Source organism: Saccharomyces paradoxus, chromosome VI (assembly GCF_002079055.1).
Source record: "Saccharomyces paradoxus chromosome VI, complete sequence".
NCBI classification, from domain to species: Eukaryota; Fungi; Ascomycota; class Saccharomycetes; order Saccharomycetales; family Saccharomycetaceae; genus Saccharomyces; species Saccharomyces paradoxus.
The window spans coordinates 124,425-139,365 of record NC_047492.1 but is presented as its reverse complement, the minus strand read 5'-3'; the positions used below and the strand labels follow the sequence as shown (position 1 = coordinate 139,365).

Sequence of the window (14,941 nt, the reverse complement as noted above, 5' to 3'; positions counted from 1 at the left end):
TACCGCCTTTTTTTTTTTTTTTTTTTTTTTTTTCACTGTTTACTGATTATATAACTACGTCATAAGCTATATTATCTAAGTATGAGTCAATGCTTGTTCTTCGGGAAAGGTCATGGTATTATAGTTGTCCTTGTTAGTCCCAAAGTAGAAATGGATTCCAAGGATGATGACGACGAGTTTACTGGATTGCTAACGTAGTTAATTTTTGAAGCTTTACTGAAGTCCAGAATTTCTAAAAAACTCTGCCCATCTTTTTCGACAGCCGCAACAAGTGTTTTGCCCTTAAAATTAACCGACCAAATCTGGTCAGCATCTTTTAGAATATTTGCATGGACAAGTTTCCCACTGCGTAGATTATAAATATTAAACTGATTCTCCGATCCACTCACTAAAATATTATCGGATACGTAAAATGTGGTAATTGCACTCAAGTTGGTATGATGGTAGGAAAATTTTCTAGAGTAGTCGTTTGCATCCCAACCCCTTATTGAACCGTCTGCAGCGGCACTGACCAAAAATTTATCGGATAGCCTTAATAAACCAACCAGGGCTGTATGGCCCTGCAAGGTGTACATGGCACCCAGTATCTTGGCACATGGAGATGCAGAGTTTGTTGCGTAGGAACATTCTCCATTATTCCAAATATTTTCCAAATCCCAAATTCTAATGGTAGTGTCCATACTGGCAGAGATGCACCTTTTCCTTTCATGATCGTAGATTGTCGAATAAATACGATCTGTATGCCCACTTAAAATATATAGGCATTTCATTTGCGCAACGTCCCACACAATCAGTGTGTTATCATAGGAGCCACTAACGACAATATTACCGTGACCTGAGACAGTTCTTACAGACGCCATATGTCCTCTTAGAACACCTACAAAATATGGATTCTCCTCGGGAGTGTGAAAGACTAATGGATAATCATGCTCATCCCCATGATCAGTAGCAGAGGATTCCTTGGGCAATTTCCAGACGTGTAAAGTATTATCTCTCGAACCAGTAACAATATACTTGATATTTTTATATTCCACTATATCGAGGCACCTCACCGTGGAGTTATGACCTTTAAACACATGGGTACAACAGCCTTTCTTAATATCCCAAACCCGTACTGTTCTATCGGTAGAACCACTGACTAAGATACCACCATGGGCATACTTCAAAGCCCAAACCCCACCATCGTGGCCTGATAGTTGCAGAAGAAATTTTTTATTTATCGAGTCATAGACTCTGATCATTTTATCATCTGCCCCTGTAATGACATAATTATCTTCAAATTGCAAGCACGTAATAACACTCGTCATATGGCCTCTTAAAGTAGTTCTTTGTGGTACAAATTTAGGATTATACCAATTCTTCAGAATGAATATATTCTCCAGAAAAGACAATCTAAGGCGATCTTGTTGTGAGAGTTTTGGGTATTTTTGGGACAATTTGAGATTAAGAGAATTTAAACCCTTTGGGCTTACAAAATTCTCCGATATCAGAAGTTTTTTCCACAATGATGTAGATTTTCTAATTATCTTATTCCAATTCTGGGAGACCCCAAGTGAATTTATAATATCCTCAAATTGCAAATAGTTGAAAATTTTCAAACTTATTTCAAAAGGCAAAGACGTTATTAGATCTCTCTTTAGATTATCCTTGATTAAAGTCCCTAAGTCGGATAGTTCACTCCTATCCATATTGGCGACTAATCTGAATAACAAATTTTTGAAGTATGCGTGAGGTAGGTTATTATTTATTGCGGTGAAAATTTCATCAGAAAGGTATTCAGGAGAGATGATAGAATCTTTAGACTCTATCAAATCGACGATATTATTACTGTTGTTGATAATTTTCGTAGTTTTAGCTAAAGGGGTTGTGGTACCTGGAGAGGAAGCGGTGGGTGATAACGGCAGGGCTCCTTCTTCCATAGGGTTATTCATAGCAGTACTAACATTGCTATTAGGGTCACTACCAGCTATTGTTGCCGCATTAGCGGCGGTGGGAGCAGCAATATTATGAGATGCTACTCCCATGCTTACACCTAACGTAGGAGGTGCAGCCGAAATGTCATCCGTGGGCATCAGAAGTTTTTCTGCGTCATTGGATATGTCTGATAAATTGCGCATACCATCATTATCCATAGATGGTGCTCCAGTGTTCTGTAAGTTAACTGGATGAAAGCTTTTGTGATTGCTATGCTTTACTCTTTTGAAGCCGCTGTGTTCGGGAGTGGATTCGCCAGAACCAGTTGCTCTTTTCCTCTGTAACTCATCCATATCTTCTTCACCATTTTGTACATCAACTGTCTTAGCCGTCGCAGAGCTTCGATGAGTGCCAGCGGCAGTAACAAGCGCACTAACACAACCAGAAGATGCTATGTCGCCAGACACACGGTAGCTATAAGGAACAGGAATGTCACGTAATGGAAACTCAGCTAAGGGAAACGACCCCATGATGCAGCGTAGTTTTTGCCTTTCTTTGATTTTTTATGCGTAATTTTTTTCTTCGAACCGCAACAAGTTAAATGAGGAGAGAAGAAGAAGTACCGTAAATAAACCGTGTTTTTTCTAAAAAAACACTATCTTTTATGCACACAGAAACAGACACGCTTTTGTTGAGCAATCTAGATTCATATAACAGTGGTAGTAGTCTTTCCTCACGAGAAATACTAGCACTGTGACGTTTTAACGAATTTAGTATTATTTCAACAGGCTTTTTGTTTCGTCCACCTGAGCGAGCCGGCTGCTTGGAAGAAAAAGTTTACTTTAGTCATGATAATCAAAGACTCCTTTTAAGTCGCTTTATCACACTACAAAAAAGTCAATAAAAAAACTCAAGACATTGTAAAGTGATGGCTCAAAGTAAAAGTAATCCTCCCCAAGTGCCTTCTGGCTGGAAGGCTGTTTTTGACGATGAATACCAAACTTGGTTTTATGTAGATTTGTCTACAAACAGCTCTCAGTGGGAGCCACCAAGGGGAACAACATGGCCAAGACCTAAAGGCCCTCCTCCAGGTGTTAACAATGAGAAGGGTTCCCGTCAACAGGCAGATCAAGCTCCTCCACCTTATTCCTCTCAATCAACACCACAACCACAATCACAACCACGAACCCAAGCACAGCAATCCCGCTACTATCAGCCCCAACAGCCCCAGTATCCTCAATACCCTCAACAACAGCGTTACTATCCGCAACAAGTCCCCATGCCAGCAGCAGCACCACAGCAAGCGTACTATGGAGCTGCTCCAAGCACCAGTAAAAGTAGCGGACATGGCGGTGCCATGATGGGTGGTTTACTTGGTGTTGGTGCTGGTCTGTTAGGTGGAGCCATGTTGGAACACGCATTTGACGACCACGACTATGACGCGCCAGACAACGTCGTTGTTGAGAACAATTACTACGGTGACGACGCCGGTGGGTTCGATGGTGGATTCGATGGTGGGTTTGACGGTGGTGATTTTTAATGCAGTCAAGAGTTTATGGGCAATAACGATAAAATGATATAAGCTCATCGAACCTGTCTTTACCGGCTGGCATCTAAATATGGATACATATGGATATATATCTCCAAAGGTCAATCCATTACACTACATAGAAAGGCAATTAGAAGATACAAAAATAAACTACATCATGATATTCTACATTTCTTTAGTTAAAAATGTCTTTTGAATGGAGGTAACTTCGACCACTTTTGGTTTCATCGATTCCCTGCTATTTTTTATTTCTTTGATGAAGCCACCCCAACACAAATACCGTAAAAACTCGAGAAGATAATGATGGCTACTACTAGATGATAAATAACGTATACGACATCTATAGTCCGGTAGGGGGCTTTGACAATGCTAGTATCATTTACCACGCAACCGCTATAGTCGTGTACTGACTGCGCCTTCAAACAATAAAGTAGCACTACACTGGTTGTGCCTATACGCGATATAACCGAACTGTGCAACATATTTTTCAATAAGCCTTTCTTTGAATAGTGGACCCTTTGCTATAACGTAATGCACGCTAAAGTACGTAGTTTCAATAATAGAACTGCTTATCCACGTACTCCATATACTGATATCCTAATAGGTGCCACTTACAAGCGTTACAAATATCATCAATAACAGGGAATAAAATGATAAAGGCAAAACTCCTAAAATAATCGACAGAGCCATCCAAAAATAATGTATGTTTTTGCTAGTAACAGTCTCATAACAATAAAAAGAGATAAACCCTGTATAAGCCGGCACCTAGTTATTTATATCTCAAAGCACTGCATATGTCGTTGGTGAAAGTGCATGGTGATCTGAGTATGTCTTTAAGCTTAATCATCACGCAGGCATTACATTCTGTGATTTTTCAAAAAGAAACAGTTAACTGTCGTATATTATAGTAGTTTGGTATTGCCAATCCTCATCTCACAGTGCTTATTTTTTTTTGAAAATGTTTCTGGGTAGTGGTTAGCTTATTAACACTTATGTGCGCTTCTTCACTGGCGTCGCAAATGCGTCCGTTTCAATTTTTCTTTTCATTTGTGACGCCATTTATAGAGCTTATGTAGAATCAAACTCCAGAAGATAAAAAGGGTAGCTAGTTGCTTTGTTCTCTTCCAAAAATCGATCCATTATTTGTTGTTATTTCTATTTATGAGGATGTAGGAATATTAAAAAATTATTTACTATCAACAACGACTAATGGTGTACTGCTTGTTGATTGTGCTAATCTTCTAGAACTTGGGACCCAGTCCCCAGATTTCCATGGCTTTATTCTTTCCTCGTACATTTCATTAACTTCCTCTAGAGTCAATCCTTTTGTTTCACAAACGAAGAAGAAAACGTAGAAGTACGAAAAGATCAAACAACCCATGAAAACATAGCCATAAGAGAAACCTATGGCTCTAGTGATAAAGGGTGTGAAAAACCCAATCAGGAAACCCCACATCCAGTTTGCACCAACAGCAATAGCCATGGCGCGGTTCTTGACTCTTATTGGATAAGTTTCTGCCACGATGACGTAGGCGATAGGAGCCCAAGTAATAGCAAAAGAGAAAATGAAGAAACAGGTAAAGACTATCATAACATTACCAGCGCTTTGTGATGAAGGTTGGTCTTTCCCATTTGGCCATAATCTGGTAACGCCGACGGAGGCAAATATGACAAAACAAATTGCCATTGAGGCAGACCCCCACAATAAGCATTTCCGACGCCCAAACTTGTCCACTATGTATAGTGCAACAAAGGTTGATGCAAAATTAACAACCCCGAGGACAATGGAAGTCTCGAAAGAGTCTTGCATTCCAACGGCATTAAAAATGGTTGTACCATAGTAAAAAAAATAATTGCAACCAGTAAGCTGTTGTAGTGACTGGATTATGACTCCCATAATTACCCTTGGTAGAATGGCTCCTTTGTTTGAAAAGAGTTCATGCCAGCTAGCATTTCCAACAGCCCTTTCTAATTCCATATTAGCAACTATAGTGTCAAACTCAAAAATAACCCCTGGGTCGGTAACTGCGACCTTGTTTGATTTGGCTAAAGACCTTCTAGCTTCCTCGTATCTACCCTTTTTCACTAAATATCTTGGTGATTCCGGAACCATAACCATTCCAATTACCATGAAGATCGCCCATGCAAAACATAATCCTAAGGGGACTCGCCACTGTATTGAATTGGAATATTTCTTTGTACCATAATTGGTGCAGTAGCCCAAGAAAATCCCAAGAGTAATCATTAGCTGGTAAAAAGAGACACAAGTACCTCTTAGGTGTTTTGGAGAAATCTCTGAAATCAAAGTTGGTGACAACACAGCAACACCACCAACACCCATGCCGGAAACAATCCTGCCAATAAAATATTGGTACCATTTGTCAGTAGAAGCAATCTGGATCACGATACCAACAACGTATACTAGTATAACGCACATTAGGCCAATTTTACGCCCATAAATGTCGCCTAGGCGTCCCAGTGTTAAGCCACCTAGGGCACAACCTATGTTGAAGATACCAACAATTAGCCCTGTTCTGACGTCTGATAGTTGAAAACTGCCATCTCTCTGTACTTCACCGAACCTTCTCTTGAAATCTGTTTGATTAATAAATCCTGAAATGGTTCCTGTATCCCAACCAAAAATGAATCCACCGAAGGCAATCATAAGACAGAGGCCCATCACTGTCCAGTATGCAATAATGGGTTTGTATGGAATATCCAAGCTAGCTTCCCTTGCTTCAGGAGTTAGTTTAACTTCATCCTTTCTACTTAGAGAAGTGGATGCCTTAGCGGAAGTCTCCAAGACTGAAACGTTTGGACTAGCCATTCTAGCTGTTATTTTTTTGGTTATGTCAATCAATTATATTATTATCAATTTATTTACTGTACCCGTATAATAGCTAATAAATATCACGAGAAGGAAATACTTATAGATAAACTATCATCAAGGCATAGAGGGTACCAACACATTTATTGTGTCTTTATATACCGAATTTTCTGATTGGAAAACGTGAAAGAACAACCAAAATGGAAATGATGTAGCGTGCATATTTTATTTCTGTGTAATAATCCTAACGCAAAGGCTACGGCATAGCTTTCATCATCAGTCAACTGAGCGTACCCCACATCCGAAGACAAAGCAAATAACCTTCAACATATGTGACAGGTATTTACAAACACAGAAAACTTAGTAGCGGAAAATAAGCTGTCCCTTATTTTCTTGGCGTCAACAAATTCCAATTATACAAAAATATTCCGAAAACTTTGTTAAAAGGTACATCACCTCGATTAAGGGGAAAAAAAAAGAAAATAGAACAAGACAAGTGTCAACGTTTAACATCCAATAACATAACGACTATATCTCTCTACTTCCATTTCAGATACAGCTATAAAAGAGCTTGATTTCATAACAATTTATTCAACGCACTTCGGCGCGAATGGGAATTGATGACAATATATAATTTGGTAGTGTCACAATAACAGCATCATTACTATAAAGACATAAAAACGAAAGAAACAGATTAGAACACTATAAAAACTTGGCCAGTACGTAAAATTGAAAGCGGGTGTTGATACTATTATGACCCTTAAGCAGTCCTCTCGAAGTTGCCTTCTAGAAAGCTGAATCAAAAATACGACAATTTTTTACTTACATCTGGGATTTTTGTACATACTTCAACATAAGGAAAAAGAAAAGGAATAATAAAACTGATGATTCGACTATTTTGAGGTGCCAGTATTTGTTTTTCTTTAAGGGACAATTTTTTTAAAGCCTCCTTTTCAAGTTTTGCCTGACCACGCATAGTTTATTTCCGCCCTTCTTTAGAATGACAGAGTTATCTTGAAACACTTCAAAAATTTGCTCGATGCTGTTTACCAAACAATAAATTTACAGGCATATATGCTTTTCTTCTTTTCCTTAACGAAAAAATTTGTATTTCTCAAAATTTTGAAATGATTCGGGTTTACTTAGTTCTCTTGAACATCCCACAAGGATATTTGAAGGAAACTGATCTTCATCAATACTACTCAATTGTTTTTTATGAGAAAGAATTTCGATCTCTTCGTTTAGTAAATGTTTTTTGAACCACTCGCGGATCTTGTCTCTTTTGGCAAGTCTTGGTTTTTTCTTTGTGAGATCCTTTGATATATAGTTCGTGTTCTTTCTGCATTTTTTGGACGTACAAACTGATTCACTCACCATCAGCTCAAGATTCTGCTGTTTTCTTGTTTCATCCGTTGTTGCGGTGGGTAAATAATTTCTTTCAATGACAACGTGAGATATGAGTTCCATTACTTTGATGTAGCCACCATTTTGGAATTGTGAACTCTCACAAAAATCTAACGAAGAATGCGCAATGGTTCTTTTTGGTCTGATTTTGGACATCTTCCCATGAGTAGCTAATTTGCAGTATTTTGATAGCTATATTCGTTCTTTATTTGTGCCTTATCATTCCGTAGAACATAGCGATTATTTATTATCCTTTTAATTTCAGTTATTATATACTTACATATTTTTTCTAAACTGATGCGACAGTTTATCAGATTTTGTGTCAAAGGATGTGAAAAATTTATTTTAGCTGAGACAAATATACTGGGGAACAAAAAGGTATTCAACATAAAATTTGCTGGTTTACATGATATCTGCACAGATTGGTTGGCAGACAAGAATAGAAAAGGTTGATGATTACGCCATTTCCAATAAAAATAGAGAATTGTAATTTGCTGGCGTGTACCTAAAACAAGAAAATGAAAAGAATGAGATAAAACCTCAAAAGCGATCAATGCGCGAATTGCCACTAACGTTATTATCCCAAATAATTCAGGCCCTCTTATTTAAAGAACCAAAGCGACACTTTTTCCTCAAAAGATTCTATATTTTGCAGTATCAGTGTAATCAAGCCTTTTTCTTGGGCCATATTAAGACATTTCTGTAGTATATCGTGAAAAACGAAAAATAGGTTACCCTCGAATGTGGTAACGGTACAAGTAAGTAAAGAACACCCACTGACTGCTCTTGTAGTATCGAAAATAATATAAGATTTGATATAAGTAAATTGAAGCTAAATAAAGTTACCGAAGGGCCTTAAAATTGACTGCTCTAATTAAAGATGGGGAAGAGAGTATACGATCCAATCCATGATACTTTCCAACTGCGAGAAGACAAACCTGATGAAACAAAAGCAGGTTCTCCAATGCATTCTGCAGATTCTGGAGATAATGATGAAGCATCTCCAGGCTCCATTCAGTCAGGAACCGAGACTGTGACTACCAAAAGCGTTCCAGTTATTCATGAGATTGAAATCGACGATAAAAATGATGATGATTCCACGCAAAGTGAAGAAGAAAATACCAACATCCTGCTCAACTTTGAACCTTCTATGGTGCCTGAAGCAACAGGAGCGGGAGCGACAACAGGGCCAGTTACAACAAACACTGTTAGAAGGAAGCCCAAAGAAAGCAATTCGAGTAAATATAATCGACATTTGAAGAAACCTGACGGCGAGCCATTCAATAGGAAGGATATTCAGTTCAGTTTCATGCAAGAACTTTTGATGGATAAAAGACAAATTTTCACCAATGTTTTAAAGCCCTTATACAAGAACTCTATTGTGCCCATTAACATTGATGGCGATAAAGTATCAATCAATGTGACCGACAAAGAGTACGATGCAAGGACATTTGTGTTCAACGATAAATTGACGTTCGCGCAATTGTATGTATTGACAATAGCAACTTCTATCAAATGTTCCAAAATCCTCAGAGATAAACTGTTATTGGACCAACAAGTGGCATTTTCTACTTGTGTTTTAGCGTTATTGGTCAACATTGGCAGGTTGAACACCACTATAAATTTTTACTTAGAAATGACGTCGCAATTGAGAACTTTCCACTCCGTGCCTGTTTTACAATTGCATGCCAATGATCCAAAACTTTTGCAAGATACACCTAGATTGAAATCTATTCTAAAAAATCTACCGTGGGGCAACGAGCAGCTTTCATTGATGGAAAACTACGAAAAGGTCGACAAAAATGATGGCGAAGTGGACATCGTTAATAAATTTAACATTATTAATATGCTATTTAGCATATGCGACAGTTTCAGCCTGATTGACAAAAGATTTCTATCTAAATATGTAGAAATTGAACCGAAAGATCGTGCGACGCGCAAAGCTCAAGAGCAAGACACGGTAGACGAACAGAATGAATTGAAAGAAACGGAAGGGGAGGATGAAAAAGAAGAAGCAAAAGCAGCTGGTGCAGCGACATTGTTTGATATCCTAGACTTTTCGAAATACGAGCCAAAGGATAGGTCAGGCATATTGATTTGGCTGTTATATATTCATTTGGAGACAAACCTAAGCCAGGAGGAGGTCGAAGAGTCAGTAAGATCTTTCAATGGATTAGAAGACGGTGCATCTTGTGGAAGGTTCACTTTGAGACGTACGGAACGCGATTACGATACGGACCCCGAAGACGAATTGAAGTTCGGAGCAAGCCAACGCATCAAGAGAAGAGAATTTATGAGCAAGATGGAGGAAGGTAGGAAGCGCGAACGTATCAATGCCACAGAGGTGAAAAAAGTCAACACCGATGACAAGAGTGAAGAGGACGATGAGGGAGAAGATATCAAGAGTGAAGAGACTGTAGAGGAAACCAGATCACTTTTAACGCCCACACCCATACTGGAATCCTCTTCACCCATGATATTGAACAGGAAAAAAGTGACACCGCAACTGCCCAAAGTAACAGCAGCGGGACCAACGGAAACAGAAGAAGAAATCGTCCCCGCGACCATTATTGACAAGAACGATCTAAATCTAACACCATTGAAAAAGTACAATAGCTCAGCCACAGTAAACAAAGTCGACAAGCTAATATCACTGGACCTAAACAAGCACGTGTCAGAAAATGGTAAGACACAAGAGGAGTTTCTCGCCGACTTGAAAAAATCCCAGGTGCCCAACAGGTTGAAAAGACGCGATATCGGATTGATCAAAATATTCAACGAATTTGAAGACATCCCTGTAGCGTCTGTGCTAGGGATACGTGGTAAAAAGAGAAAGAAATTTAAAGATAATTTGCTAGGATTCGAAACAGATTTCATGAAAAATCTCGGCGCCTCAAAGAAAGTACTTTTGAATAGGATCGAACATGCGGACATTGATGATGAAGAAGGAACGGCTATGTTTAAGCTAGAGTAAAAATAAGCACACACACACACACACATATATATATACATACATATATATATGAACATTTTCTAAAGAAAGGGAAGAAAATAAAAAAAAAACAATCAATTTTTAAACTGAACTAGGATATATGCATACTTAGTTTTATATATTCCACTCCGTTTCAAGTGTTTTTTTTTTATAAGAATTTTTTTATTATTCTGCTATTCGTTGAATATAATATTAAGGAACATCACATCATAAAGAAAAAACCATGTAACTACAAAGAGTTCCGGAAAATTTACTTCTTGGTTGGGTCTTCTTCACCGTGGACACGTCCGGAAACATATTCGACAGCATCGTTCAACTTGGACTTGGCGGCTCCCATGTAGTCTCTAGCTTGGTCAGCCAAAGATTCACCTTGACCTTCGGCGTTATCCTTACCTTGTTCGGCGGAGTCGTGGACACCTTGGAAGACACCCTTGTTGTCTTCTGGTTGAACCTTACCGGCGACCTTGTCGGCCTTGTCAGTGATGTATTCCTTACCTTGTTCGGCATATGATTTCTGAGAGTCTGGTTTCAAAGCTTCAGAAGCTTTGTCGCCGAATCCTTTTCTACCTGTGTCAGACATTGTTGTATTTAGTTTTGTTTTTTAGTTGTTTGAGATTATCGAATAATCAGATGGTTTTTTTTTATATACTAAGGACAGAATAAACAAGAAGAGAAGATGCAATTGAAGAAGTAGAAAGCAACTCACGGTCCTATTTATACGTTTGAAGTTAGATTTGGAGATTGGCCTTTCAGATCAAGAGGGGGGCGGCCGGAACTTGAAAGTTGACCAAACGATTTTCCAGGGGCTGTAGATCTAGTTACCGTCCATTTAGAAGTACTTCTAGTCTGTGTTTGTGGGTTGTGTTAATGCTTGCGTATACTTTTCCTTCTTTCAATTTCTATGTCAATGGGTTTTTCCTTTTCCTTCCCCTCTTTACTGCGTTTCTGTCTTTCTTTGTGCCGCCCCCTGAAAATTGCAGTATATCCCTTTAATGTATGCCAGCAATATTTTGGTCTTTTTATTCTTACCACCCTCTGGCTTTTGGCTTTTAGCCCTTGTCTCAAAGAGCCAAGGGCCCGTCAACACTTCGTCATCGCTACCGCCAGCCGCCACCCACACGTCACCGACCCTTTTTTTCCATTTTAGGCTGTGCCGTGTGCGGGATCCGCCTGCTCCCGGAGATTTTCACTTGGATTTGCGCGTCCCCTTTTTTTCCTACTTTTCAACCCCCCTGCCTCCTCTCGCTCCTCTGTATATCAAAAGGAAAATGAAGAAGAAAAGGAGAACTCCGGAAAACACCGAGGTCAGGGTAACATATACATGATTTGAATAGCGGGTAACACATAAATGTGCTGTATGAAAGGAGGGTAATATGTTTTGCTTTTTTTATCATAATTTTTCTTTACATCCTGTGGAACCCTATGGAAAAGTAAGGAACTTGCAGCGCGAAATAACGTTCTGACTGATAAAAATTAAGGAATAAGGCATATAACGACCGCATCGCATTGTACCTAGATTGAAAAAAGAGAAGTTCTACATCATACACGAAACATAGCATAACAATGAGCTTTCAACAGGGTGTATTGTCGAGGTGTACCAGTGTTCTTAGACACCGCGTAGGACATTCTCGCCATATCAATAATATTCTTTATAGACATGCCATCACGTTTGCATCCATCGCTCCACGAATACCAAAGTCCAGTTTCCATACTTCCGCGATCAGGAACAACGAGGCATTCAAGGATCCGTACGACATATTGGGCTTGAAGAAATCTGCTACAGGTGCGGAAATCAAAAAAGCGTACTACAAACTGGCAAAGAAGTACCACCCGGATATCAACAAGGAACCAGACGCTGAGAAGAAATTCCACGATTTGCAAAACGCTTATGAAATTCTGTCGGATGAGACCAAGAGGCAACAGTACGACCAATTTGGACCTGCTGCCTTTGGAGGCGGCGGTGCCGCCGGAGGTCCCGGTGGTGGAGGTTCTCCCTTTGGTTCGCAATTTCATGACTTTTCAGGATTCACTAATGCAGGCGGCTCACCATTTGGCGGCATCAATTTTGAAGATTTGTTTGGGGCTGCGTTTGGTGGTGGTGGCCGTAGCGGCGGTGGCGCCACTAGGTCGTCATCGATGTTTAGGCAGTATAGGGGCGAGCCGATCGAGATTATCCACAAAGTATCGTTCAAGGACGCAGTGTTTGGGTCCAAGAACGTTCAGTTGAGGTTCTCCGCGCTGGACCCTTGTAGTACCTGTTCAGGGACGGGTATGAAACCAAATACGCACAAGGTCAATTGTAGCACCTGTCACGGAACGGGAACTACGGTCCACATTAGGGGCGGATTCCAGATGATGTCGACGTGTCCCACATGTAACGGTGAAGGTACCATGAAGCGCCCTCAGGACAATTGTACCAAGTGCCATGGTGAAGGGGTCCAAGTCAACAGGGCAAAGACAATTACCGTGGACTTACCACATGGACTACAGGATGGCGATGTGGTCAGGATTCCTGGCCAGGGCTCATACCCTGACATCGCCGTAGAGGCGGACTTGAAAGATTCAGTCAAATTGTCAAGAGGTGACATTCTCGTGAGAATTCGTGTCGACAAGGATCCCAACTTTTCCATAAAAAATAAGTACGATATATGGTACGACAAGGAAATTCCCATAACCACAGCCGCACTTGGTGGTACTGTCACTATCCCCACCGTGGAGGGACAGAAGATTAGAATAAAGGTGGCTCCGGGGACCCAATACAATCAAGTGATATCCATCCCTAACATGGGTGTTCCTAAAACATCGACCATTCGCGGTGATATGAAAGTTCAGTACAAGATCGTTGTTAAGAAACCACAATCACTGGCAGAAAAATGCTTGTGGGAGGCATTGGCAGATGTCACCAACGATGATATGGCCAAGAAAACCATGCAACCAGGCACGGCGGCGGGTACAGCCATCAACGAAGAGATGCTGAAGAAACAAAAGCAAGAGGAGGAGAAACACGCGAAAAAGGATGACGACAACACTTTGAAAAGACTAGAAAATTTCATTACCAACACATTCAGGAAGATCAAAGGTGACAAAAAAAACTGATCTTCATTCAATTTCTTGTAGATAAGGAAAATAGAAGCCTTTACGTAAATAGATAATTATAATTAAATAATTGTGCATAAAAGAACCAACGATTTACTCCTATTTTTTTTTTTTTTTTTTTTAATTTTTTTTTTTGCGTAATACAAGCGAAGGCATTGTTTACATACAAAACCCAAGACTGTACTCGAGAAGTAGTCCAAGAATTGAAAGAATTGGAAACTAAATATCAACATAAAATATGGGCCTACCGAATGGATTCTACATAAGGCGAGTAGAGGAGAGGGATTTAGAACAAATCACTGAGACGCTGAATGTCTTGACCACCGTAGGTACAATTACTCCGGAATCCTTCAGTAAACTCATAAAATACTGGAATGAAGCCACGATATGGGATGATAACGACAATAAAAAAATCATGCAGTACAACCCCATGGTGATTGTGGACAAACGCACAGAGACAATTGCCGCTACGGGGAATATCATCGTCGAAAGAAAGATAATTCATGAATTAGGGCTATGTGGCCACATCGAAGATATCGCAGTAAACTCGAAGTATCAGGGCCAAGGTTTGGGCAAGCTCTTGATTGATCAATTGGTGACTATCGGTTTTAGCTACGGTTGTTATAAGATCATTTTAGATTGCGATGAGAAAAATGTCAAATTCTATGAGAAATGTGGGTTTAGTAATGCAGGCGTGGAAATGCAAATTAGAAAATAGTATTGCTGTATAGTACATAGAGGCCGACATATATTTATATATATAAATTATATGGTATCTAAAGCCTCTAGGGATATTATGGAGTTGCCCCTAATGACGGTCTGCAAGCCCAGCGGGTGGTTATTAGCAGGATCTTCACCATTTATCTCCATTGCGTCATCAAGAACGACGTTCAGGAAAATATCGTAGCCTCGCAAAACTCCCGCCACTTTCCTAGACCCATTTATATTCAGCAGTATCTTCTTGTCCATATATTTCTTCAGCTCAGGAGTGGAGACCATTGTATCTGTGTGCACGTCTGCGTGATCCTGTGCTACGCGGCGGAATACTCTATATTCGTTGTGCTCTCTTATAAATTCACCTTTCCTTTAGAGATTTAATTTTTCTTACCACTGTATTTCCACCAGCACAAAACGTAGAGGGGCACAGGAGAAGTTATAG

The 14,941-nt window shown here is 39.7% G+C and overlaps 9 protein-coding genes across 9 annotated transcripts; 4 read left to right on the top strand and 5 right to left on the bottom strand.

The window, feature by feature from the left end:
* Nucleotides 1-110: 110 nt before the first annotated feature.
* CDC4 (SCF ubiquitin ligase complex subunit CDC4) lies at nt 111-2,444 on the bottom strand (the record flags this gene model as incomplete). Its single annotated transcript, XM_033910166.1, has 1 exon — nt 111-2,444. One exon carries the CDS (start codon nt 2,442-2,444, stop codon nt 111-113), a length of 2,334 nt encoding a protein of 777 aa, XP_033766057.1.
* A 398-nt stretch (nt 2,445-2,842) lies between these two features.
* WWM1 (Wwm1p) lies at nt 2,843-3,454 on the top strand (the record flags this gene model as incomplete). The annotated part of the gene is made up of 1 exon (XM_033910165.1): nt 2,843-3,454. One exon carries the CDS (start codon nt 2,843-2,845, stop codon nt 3,452-3,454), a length of 612 nt encoding a protein of 203 aa, XP_033766056.1.
* Nucleotides 3,455-4,649: 1,195 nt separating this feature from the next.
* HXT10 (hexose transporter HXT10) lies at nt 4,650-6,290 on the bottom strand (the record flags this gene model as incomplete). Its single annotated transcript, XM_033910164.1, has 1 exon — nt 4,650-6,290. The coding sequence occupies one exon, from the start codon at nt 6,288-6,290 to the stop codon at nt 4,650-4,652; it is 1,641 nt and encodes a 546-aa protein (XP_033766055.1).
* Nucleotides 6,291-7,382: 1,092 nt separating this feature from the next.
* SPAR_F00500 (uncharacterized protein) lies at nt 7,383-7,850 on the bottom strand (the record flags this gene model as incomplete). Its single annotated transcript, XM_033910163.1, has 1 exon — nt 7,383-7,850. One exon carries the CDS (start codon nt 7,848-7,850, stop codon nt 7,383-7,385), a length of 468 nt encoding a protein of 155 aa, XP_033766054.1.
* A 724-nt stretch (nt 7,851-8,574) lies between these two features.
* On the top strand, nt 8,575-10,668 carry IES1 (Ies1p; the record flags this gene model as incomplete). The annotated part of the gene is made up of 1 exon (XM_033910162.1): nt 8,575-10,668. One exon carries the CDS (start codon nt 8,575-8,577, stop codon nt 10,666-10,668), a length of 2,094 nt encoding a protein of 697 aa, XP_033766053.1.
* Nucleotides 10,669-10,936: 268 nt separating this feature from the next.
* Nucleotides 10,937-11,266, bottom strand: HSP12 (lipid-binding protein HSP12; the record flags this gene model as incomplete). Its single annotated transcript, XM_033910161.1, has 1 exon — nt 10,937-11,266. One exon carries the CDS (start codon nt 11,264-11,266, stop codon nt 10,937-10,939), a length of 330 nt encoding a protein of 109 aa, XP_033766052.1.
* Nucleotides 11,267-12,249: 983 nt separating this feature from the next.
* On the top strand, nt 12,250-13,782 carry MDJ1 (Mdj1p; the record flags this gene model as incomplete). Its single annotated transcript, XM_033910160.1, has 1 exon — nt 12,250-13,782. One exon carries the CDS (start codon nt 12,250-12,252, stop codon nt 13,780-13,782), a length of 1,533 nt encoding a protein of 510 aa, XP_033766051.1.
* A 238-nt stretch (nt 13,783-14,020) lies between these two features.
* GNA1 (glucosamine 6-phosphate N-acetyltransferase) lies at nt 14,021-14,500 on the top strand (the record flags this gene model as incomplete). Its single annotated transcript, XM_033910159.1, has 1 exon — nt 14,021-14,500. One exon carries the CDS (start codon nt 14,021-14,023, stop codon nt 14,498-14,500), a length of 480 nt encoding a protein of 159 aa, XP_033766050.1.
* A 47-nt stretch (nt 14,501-14,547) lies between these two features.
* On the bottom strand, nt 14,548-14,781 carry SMX2 (mRNA splicing protein SMX2; the record flags this gene model as incomplete). The annotated part of the gene is made up of 1 exon (XM_033910158.1): nt 14,548-14,781. One exon carries the CDS (start codon nt 14,779-14,781, stop codon nt 14,548-14,550), a length of 234 nt encoding a protein of 77 aa, XP_033766049.1.
* Nucleotides 14,782-14,941: the final 160 nt, after the last annotated feature.